This window comes from Pterocles gutturalis, unplaced genomic scaffold (assembly GCF_000699245.1).
Source record: "Pterocles gutturalis isolate BGI_N339 unplaced genomic scaffold, ASM69924v1 scaffold23772, whole genome shotgun sequence".
Taxonomy (NCBI): Eukaryota; Metazoa; Chordata; class Aves; order Pterocliformes; family Pteroclidae; genus Pterocles; species Pterocles gutturalis.
The window spans coordinates 13,029-22,590 of record NW_010108500.1 but is presented as its reverse complement, the minus strand read 5'-3'; the positions used below and the strand labels follow the sequence as shown (position 1 = coordinate 22,590).

The 9,562-nt window shown below is 53.1% G+C and overlaps 1 protein-coding gene across 1 annotated transcript in view; it reads right to left on the bottom strand.

Moving 5' to 3' along the window:
* Nucleotides 1–9,562, bottom strand: part of LOC104461185 (nuclear receptor-binding protein-like) — a gene marked incomplete at its 5' end in the record, with an annotated part of 21,211 nt that overhangs the window by 4,010 nt on the left and 7,639 nt on the right. Inside the window, 4 exons of the mRNA XM_010072669.1 lie at nucleotides 142–274; nucleotides 349–447; nucleotides 1,225–1,283; nucleotides 1,520–1,603. Coding sequence (XP_010070971.1) covers nucleotides 142–274; nucleotides 349–447; nucleotides 1,225–1,283; nucleotides 1,520–1,603 — 375 coding nt within the window. The remainder of the gene's footprint in view (nucleotides 1–141; nucleotides 275–348; nucleotides 448–1,224; nucleotides 1,284–1,519; nucleotides 1,604–9,562) is intronic.

The following is a 9,562-nucleotide window of genomic DNA, read 5'->3' as shown; positions in this document are numbered from 1 at the left end:
CCTGCAGTCCCTGCAGCGACTGCAGCTCTGCCTCTGCCCATCAGGAGCAGCAGGAGGGTCTCTGTCTCCAGGGTGCTGGGCTGACAGCCTAGGGGACCTTGGCAGAACGCGAGACGTCACGCCCAGGGACTCCATACTCACGCTGATGCCCAACGATACAGTGAGCAGCCAGGAGCTTTAGCGACGGCACCTCAAACAACGCCTGGTGGAAAAGGAGCTCCCGGGCAGTGGGGCGCTTGCTGGGGGCCTGCTCCAGACACTTCTGAATGAACTCCTGAAAGACAGAGACTCTGTGAGACCACGTGCAACACCCACACGTCTGCAGGGCGCCAACCCCCCCTCGCTCACCCTTTGCAGGGGGTCCTCCAGCAGCTGGATGGCACTATTAATGGCCTCCTGCGGCACATACGACGACTCTCCGTTACCCTGTATTTCCAGCACCGCCATCTGCAAACACAGAGCAGCGCATCAGACTTCGCTGAGAAGGGCTGACCACCGCGAGCCGAGAGCAGGGAGACCACCGCCACGCGTGCGAACACAACAGCCGGGTTGTGTGGTGCTATGTAGGGTCACCGCTTGTGGAGGCAGGGAGACCAACTGCCTCGTTACGGCAACTTGCTGCCAGCACCCAACAGACTGCCAGGGAGACCTGGAAACTGTGCCAGCGTCACCTCTCCATTCTGAATCTCATGATCCATTGGCCCGTCCTTCTGCTTGATAATTCCCATCCTCTAACGAAGCAGTAACTGGGTCACGGCCAGAATCTGACAGCGTCCCTCCTGGCTGCGTTACAGGCAGAAGAGCAAGCACACAATGCCATCCGGAACTGGCTCCAGCCAACACACACACACATTCCCAGCTCGGAAATGCCGGCAAAAGATTCCAGAGGATGTCTTAAGACCCCCTAGAAGGTGAGGGTTGTGCTCCGTGTCTATCGAGTACAGTTGGTGCAGTGACTGTTCCCACCAGCCAGTGGGTCAGACGGCAGAACTGGACCCACAGTATGAATCACACACCAGGACTTCCATAAAGAATGACACGTTACCGAGCAGTTTACTTCTCAGCAAGGAATCTGGGGGAGCCCCGGCAGGGATCCCTCCACGGCAAAGTGCCTTTGGCTCGGAGAACAAAAGGCCCGCGTTACCGAGCGGGCCCACCCGTAAGCACAGCATCTCCACAGAGCCCCCTTCCCTCCCTCAAACCCATTCTCTGTCCCATGCTCACCTCCAGTGCACACATCCCAAAGGAGTAAATGTCCACAGCGGTGGTGACGTTGGCAACCTCTGTAACACAGAAAGAACACTGTTATCAGCCCACCACCTCTGTACCAGGCTGCAATAATCCTGCAGCCTTCTCTCCCTTCTCTGTTATCAACAGACAGAGCACTTGGAACATTTAAGCAGGCAAATAACTCAGAACTGTTAAGGGGATCCCTCTCATGAGCCTGCAGCTGAAAAGAAGAGGCAGAACGGTGTGGAAAGCCAACAGAACCAGGCTGGCAGCTGCAGCCACACCATACCTCCGTATTCTGGGGCAAAGAAGTGCAGGTTCTTCTGCTCCTCGCGACAGGTCTTCACGTGGTTGTTAATTGTGTCCGGTGCCACTAGAAGAAAGTCACGGATGGTTAGGATACAGGAAACCGTAGCCCATCCCTAACTAGATCCCAGGGAACACGTGCAGCTCCAGGGCCCTGCGGTGCACAAAGGGGTGGCACGGTGCAGGTAAGGTGCCCCCAATCAGTCCCTCATCCCAGGTCACCCACCCCGATCAAGTTCTCTGTTGTTCCCTTGGCTGCAGATCGTCTACGGCAGCTCAGCATCACTCTGCAGGAGCAAACCTGGAGACCACGGTTCCGCTGAATGGGAAGACAGGCTGGGAAGGGCTCCCCATTGAAGCACAAGCCCTGAAGCTCCTAACTTAGATCTGCAGCGTTGGTCACAAGCAACTCAGAGGCTCTCAGAACAGCCAGAGGTGCCGAGATCACCACGATTGGTCACCCCCTCAGGGCTCAAGGAGAGGGACAGACGTACAAGGCACCCTTCCACGCATCAGCAGGGCACTGGGGACAAAGTGCCTCGAGACAGAAGTCACGCGAAGCCGCTGGATGAGGAGAGACAAGCACCCGACAGCACCTCCACAGCAACAACCACGGACCACCCTGCGCTGCGGGGAGGGGAAAACTGCCAGCCACAGGAACCACGAGCAGAACAAGGGTTGAACCCCTGCAAAAGTTCAGTCTTCAGGACAGCAAACAGCTCTCCAGAACAGAGCAGCTGGCTCCAGCAGGAGAAACACGGAGGTGGGCAGGGAGCAGAGTCACCGTCCCACCGAAGCCCTGCTTCCACCCCTGAACATGCCCGGTCCCGCAGCCCCGGGCCCATCTCCCACCTTGGTGTGCAAGCCGCTTTGCACAGAGAGAGGCTGGAGAGGAGCTTTGCCTGAGCACATGTTTTAAACCCAACTCTGAACTGCACAAGGTGAGAACACATGCTCCAAGGTACCTCTGACAAGCTCTTCTGACCTACTCGCACACGGGTGCTCCCTGCCATCCACCACTGTATCTAGCGAGGATCTCAACTCTGAGTGATCAGATGTGTGAACGCTAACGACAGTTACGCGAGACAAACAACAAAGGTCAAAAAGGAAAGCCAGATCACCAACATGAACAACGAACGTGCCTTCCTCAGCCAGAGAACAAGGCGGCGAGGAGGAGACCACAAGACCCAGCACCCCACGGCTGATCAGTTTGGCAGGGAGTTAGCAGAGCAAAGATGAGTTTCAGAAAAGGATTCAGCCAAACGAGGCGTCCGTGCAGGGCAGGTGATTGGAGGAGACGTGAAGTGCAGCAGAAGGCAGGACAAGCAGCTTGTCTTTGGCAAGCTGAACTCAATCCGACAATAAAAAGAGACATATGCAGCACTACTAGAGGAACACGCAGAGCTTGCTAGACTTCTCCAAGCCTCAAGGACACGTTAGAGCAAAGAGCTGCCCAGGGTAAAGAGAGCTCACCACAGCGCCCGCCAGCCGTTACGGGCGCCGGCCAGGAACGCCCTTGGAGGCACCACTGCCCAGCTGTACCAGCGGCAGGCTGCAGCAGAGATGTCCCATCACACAGCTACCTGCCCTCTGAAGCGCTGCACGCTGCAGAACACGTTCTCCACGTGTCCCCTGTCCCCTTCACACCCACCTTTGTCCTTCACTGAACACCTCCTCCTGCCCCCAGTCCTTCCTCTCCTCCCGAAGGAGCTGCCGAACCTCTCCTTGGTGCTCTCTGAGGCAAGAGCCTGTTACTCCCCTCTTTAGTGAAATGCCCAAGTACCCGGATTTCAGCAGGCTCAGAAAGCAGAGGAGAACAAGATGACAGCGAGAAGGATCAACAACTAACCTTCACGATCAGTCCCAGGCTTGCGATGCAATCCAGCAACAGGGGACGATGAACCACCGTACCCACACTGCACCGAACCTGCACCACAGGGGCCCAAAAAGAATCAACCGAATGCAAGATTTTATGGTTTGCAGCTATAAAGAGATGGCCACGGGGCCAGGAGAGGTGTAAGGCCACATTATTATTCCTGCACTCATATGCTCCAGAGATTTTCACTGCTGCAAAAGGGTACAAGACCGCACGAAGCCAAGACATTTCAGAGTTCACTGCATCTCACGCAAAGATGACAACTGCATTTTTATTAGGGAGGGCAAAGCTGAGCAAATAAGCAAGTAGGAAGCTACTGGAAACAAAAACCAGTGAGTCAGACAGGAAAAGCAGGGGCAGATCTGAGTTGATCACAGAACACTAGCACCCCACAGCCCTGCAGGTCCGTATCGGGGACTGTAAACAGTGTTTGCAAAGTTATTTACAACACTGAGTCACCAGAAGCAAGAGGATTTTATTATTCCTAACAGTTGAGTATCTGCTGAGATTAAAGGGCAAAGAGGTTCCGATATGAAGAGTTCACTACACGGTTCCCAGAGCCAGCCAGTGGGCACTACAGAAAGGAGACCAGCTCCCTGTTCCTCCTTCTGTCCCATCAGGCATCCACACACACCGAACGATCCCTGAGCCTTCTCCTCTCCTGGCCACGCAGCCTCAGCTCTCGCAGCCTCTCTTCGCACGGACGGATGCTCCAGCCCCGTGCTCCTCTCCGTGGCCCTGTGCAGGACGCGCTCCATAAGTCCGTATCTTTCCCGTCCTGCAGAGCTCAGTCTAGACGCGGCGCTCCGGATGTAAATACCTCCCCAGCTTGTGTTCGAGGGAGCTTTCAAGAACTGGCACGGAGGAGCCTTGTAAAACGCTGATGTTCACGCACCTTCAGTCAAAGGACCCCGAAAGGAGCAGACAAACGCAGCCCCTGTACTGACACTAAAATGGGGACCGGAGACTGGATGACTGCAAGACGTGTCCCCTGACACATCCTGGAAATCCACATAACGGCAGAGAAAAAACACAAACCAGCAACGCTGAAGCAGCAGAAGCCTTCCACGCAACAGTGCAAGAATAAATCTGACCATAGAAAAGGCAAGTTCACATAACCCGGAGCGCTGAACTGGGAAATTTAAGCCTTTTCAGAAGGTGCTATTCAACTGAAAACGACAACCAGCCTAGAAGAGAGCTGTTTGTTGTGTTTTCATGAATGAGGTGACTCAAAGCAGCACAAAGAAGGTGCACTGAGCAAGGAAGGCAAGCGCATGGAGCAAGAGACAGCTTTCAAACCTTCTGCAAAACAAAAATGAGAGTTTATTACCATCACAGCACAGCAGGAGGCAAATCTGTCACGTATGCATTCCACCTGGTGACTTTGCAAAAAGGGCAAAGACACCCATTCTTACCACTAAATCTGACTTAAAAAAAAAACCAAACCCACCACCCTCACCCCAAACACACACTCTAAATCACAGCACACACTCCCTCAGGCGTTAGCGGCAATTTCAAACACTACCCACAGCCATCAGAAGCCCTCTGATTGTCACTTACCTAGGACTGCTCGCATGTATACAGAATATACAGGATATACACCAAAACCAAGGCAGGTCCCTAGTCACCATTCTTGCCCCTCTAGCAACCCTAACAGCAGCAGATCACGAGGTGCCTGTCAATTTTTTACAATCAGAAATTAAGCTTGTGCTGTTCCACCCCGTTTGTTCCACAGAGTTTCTCAGGAACAACCCAAATGTGAAGAATCCTCCCTTTACGACAGGCTTGTACACCACTGGGAGCCTCACAGACACCCCAGACCAGGGTGAGACACAGCCTTTAACAAAAGTAACGCCCCTACCTACCACTTTGGGCTTTCTGAAGCATTCTGGGCAAAAAACGTTCTGCTCAGAACCGTTCATCTGCCAGATCTCACTCCCAGCAGCATCTCTGGCCAGAGACAAACCTTTTTTTTCCTTGTGAAGGTCTGCCTTAGCTTTGCCAAGTTTTTAAGCAACTGAAAATCAGCTTGGTGGAGGACGTGCTTGACTCTGCAAATAAAACTGTACGACTAGAAGCTGAACTACATAAATTCATGTTAAATCTTCCCAGATGAATGCCAACATGGGTGAAAATGTTTTCTATTTTTACAATAGATTTTTCTATGTCCGCCGATTTCACCTATCCACTATTTTTTCTCTAAAACACGCTTGCCTTAGTTAAAAAAACCAAACAGCTCCAGGATATCCGAGTAACCCCTATTTTATTTCTACATAACCTGTAAAGTGTCTCAGGTGTCTGCCACGGATGTGAAAAACAGCATGACAAGTTCTTAAACATCAGGTAGCAAAACCCAAGAGAGTGAAGTAATGACTGAAATAAGATCAGCTACGAAAGCACGTCACTCACAACCTTGTTAGCTCAATGCTCCAGTGAAATAGGAGCCTTATACCCTGTATTTAGTGCTTTCAAACCCAAATCACTGTTCAAGATCTAAGGATTAAACTATTTCCACCTCTCAGATGAACAGCACACAGTGATACAACCATCCTGTTAGAACTCAATGTACCTCACTCCTGAAACTCCTGATGCCACAAGCCCTGACCCCATCACCATCCCCTCAGCTGCGCAGGATCCCTGATTTAGCTTTTTGGGAGAGCCTGGACCCTGCCGGTGGCGCAGAGCGGCACGCCAGGGCGGCACAGAGCCCCTGGGGCCAGGCTCTTCCCTTCCCACTGCTCCCAGCGGACAGCCAGCAGGTTCCCAACTCAGTGGAAACAAACTCTAACCCTGCAGAACAACCCTGATGGAAAAAATAAAATAATTACTTTAAATGTAAATGCAGCGTTATGTTTAATAGGGTTACACACTGCAGCACTCCAATCCCTCTCTAGCCCCGGCAAGCCCAGCTCCCTCCTTGTTTGCACCAGTCTCCCCAAAACCAGAGCTTGTCCAAGGAAACCCAGCCGTGAACCTCACTTCATTTGCGCGGGACGTCTCTCTGGCCATCGGGAGCCAGAGACGCTCACTGAACACTCATCTTAAAAACAAAACATCTAAGGATTTAAAACTACAAGCAAGCAATCGGGTAGCCAAACACAAAGCACGGGCTGGTCCAGGTCTAGCAGAGCAGCAGCGGGAAGGAGCCCAATGGATGTGAACGGTTCAGCTGGGACGGGCTCGGAACAAGGCGCCCGCTCGGCTGGACATGCGGGAGCCTGCATGCACGGGGCCCGTGGACTAGCACACTCTACAGACATGGAGAGGAGGAGAACTAACAACCGGGAGACTTCACGAAGGGCAGCGCTCCCTCTCTCTAAGGCTCTGGCTGCGAGCACAGGGGATGGTTGGCATCCCAGCATGGAACACAAGGTCTCAAAGCAGGATGCACCTGAGCCCAGCGGTTTACACACCAGCCTTATAGCAAGGGAACGCTGTATAGATAAATTGAGTGTGTATGTTTGTGTGTGCTACAAATACAGACACACACGCATATATATAAATATATACATACACAACAAATAATGTACACTACATACAGCAGCAGTCACATCACAGGAGCGGAGAAGTTTGCTCACCATTAGCAAATATCCTATGAAAGACTGTTGGTAACAGAGCAGCCCGTAAGCGGGAAGTAAAACGAGACAGAAGTCAATGAGTTGATGAAACAGCAAGCACTTCACATCGAGAGAGACAGCTCGGTCAGAGTCACGGCAAAACACGGACAGTGGAGAATCTGCCCTGCCTCCAGCCACCCTTCTAAAATAAATTTACCCAAGGAACATCAGTGTTCCTAACTGAGAACCAGACTGGGCAAGGGAGACAAGATACCTGTGACCATGCAGAAGATTACAGCCAACTCTGAGGCTAAGAAACGGGAAATTCTGCTCTTTCTGCGAGTGCTCTACAGTCCTTTAGCACCCCTTCAGCAGACAACTACCTTTCCCCACATCCCAGCAGCCTCTCCTGGGCACGGATCTCGGCAGCAGAACCTGCACTGGCGCACCTGGACACACAGTTTAACGGCAGAGCTAACACCGAGCCAGCCTCAGTCTCCTGGCACCTTGGCCTGGAACTGCAAAGAGACCGGAGAGGCTGCAGTTAAACACACAATGAATCCTAGAGCCAAGTGTGTTGTGAGAGGAAAGCACAGGCACCAGCCAGGAGCCCAGAGGCACTATTTGGAGATACCCCAGCACAACGCCCAGCTTCCCCCTGCGCTCTGCTCGACCTCTCACTCTGCCCATGCCAATACACTGCCATGTCCCGGGGCACCAGGAGGCGTCACAAGATGTTCCAGTGTGAGGGCTCAGCTCTGTTGGGGCACTCCAGCCGCTGCCCAAAAGGATTTTTAATTCAAACCCAAAGCTGCTTTCCACCTATGCCTAGTTCTCACACTCCCAACAAGAATGAAAGGAAACATCTCCCAGCACTGCTCAACGGAAGCACGCAGCAGCACGGAACACCCTGTCTCAACGCTTCCTTCCCCTCCGCACCCAGAGTGCCTTCAACCTGTGGAACGCCTTGCGACACGCTCCCCGTGCGGGTCCACTTGTTCGACAATGCAGCCGTGGTGCTGCACGCAGATCCTGTGGCAGAGCACACAGGAAACAGCTTGGGGCTCTCACCAGGAATGTTCTCCTCTGACCACAGCTCCAGAAAGCTGCGGAACATCCCAGTCTCTGGGAACACCAGTGGCAAGCTGAAGAACTGCAGGTGTCTTTCCTGTCCTCACCACAAGCTCTCCAAAGCTCCCCACTCCTCTGACACTTCTCCTCCTTACATCTATTAACCTGCACTTCATGGCGCTGAGGAAAAAAGTCAGTAAGTTAATGGATTACGGCTGGGGTTTGCATTTCAGCAGTGTGAGAATTCCTCGCTCCTTCCCACTCCCTTTTTCTTCCACAGATGACCCCCAACACACAGATTTCATCCTTCTTCCCAAAACCCAATGCAGCAGCAACACCCTACTGCTAAACCAACCTCGTTCCTTCCCGCAGCGCACAGGTGGCTCTAGGAAAAAAAATCCAAAACCGACTGATCCAGAATGATGTGCAGAACAAGAAAAACAGCCGTCAGTCCTGCCAGTGCGCGTGGTGCTGTGATCTGAAGCAGCAGCAGGGAGAGACGGGCGAAAGCGCTGCTCCCATCCCACAGAGTGTCACAGGAACACCAAGTCCCAGCCGCTCCCGACGTGACCCAAGTCACGGGCACCGCTCTCCTGGTACTCCCTCAGCCAGCAGACAGAGGGATGTTCTGCAGAACACACCAGCAGCTGTCTTTCCCCAGACTTTTGCCCACATCCAGCAAGTGTTCTCGTTTGCTTAGAGGGAAGACGAGCTTTGGGAAGCGCAGCCCAGAACGGTCCTGGGGACAGGCAGGACCAAAGAGCAGATCATAGCGCACTGAATCGTTGTTCCCCTTACATCCACAAGAATACTGCCCTGCTGCTTTTACGTAAGCACAGGAAAGTTTTCAGATACCAGCGGCTGTAAGAAATAGCTCCATGAAGCAATGAACATGTGCCTAACGCTGTCAGTGACCCCAAAGCGACTGTGGCTCTAGGGCCCCAAGAGGAAAAAGCCGTCCAGCTGCTGCCCGCCCAGCGGTACTGAAGAACCTCGAGCCCGAACACAGCCAGCAGCCCTGACACCGCAGTTCTGACCTCCCAGCTGAGTGGGCACTCATACACTCTACAACACTGGCAGCTTTAGTTCCTGCGCTGAAGCCACAGCTTTTGTCTCTGGACAATTCCTCTTCCGACCGCAAGTTCCCTTATGGTCACTTCCTTTTTCTACTTAAGAAAGGACCAGAATCCCCCAGATAAACCACTTCCCTTCTGAACACGAGGTGAGCGAGGCAGCTTGCTTCTCCTGGGAGCAGAAGAAAGTTTGCTGGGAAACAACCGCAATGAGCCCTGCTCCTGCACAGCCACACGTCGTCTGCTCTTGCTGAGGACACAGAGCACACAGACACCTGCGGTGCTCGCAGAGAGCCCGTGGTCTGACCGTCTCTGTCCATCCCACCACGCCTGACGGCAGCAAAGCTCTGTGGAACTGGAGGGAGCAGGCAACGGTGCGACTCTGCTGAGGCAACTGCTTGTGACCCACGCTCCAAGAGCCACCGTTCTTCTGGACACCCTCCGAATGG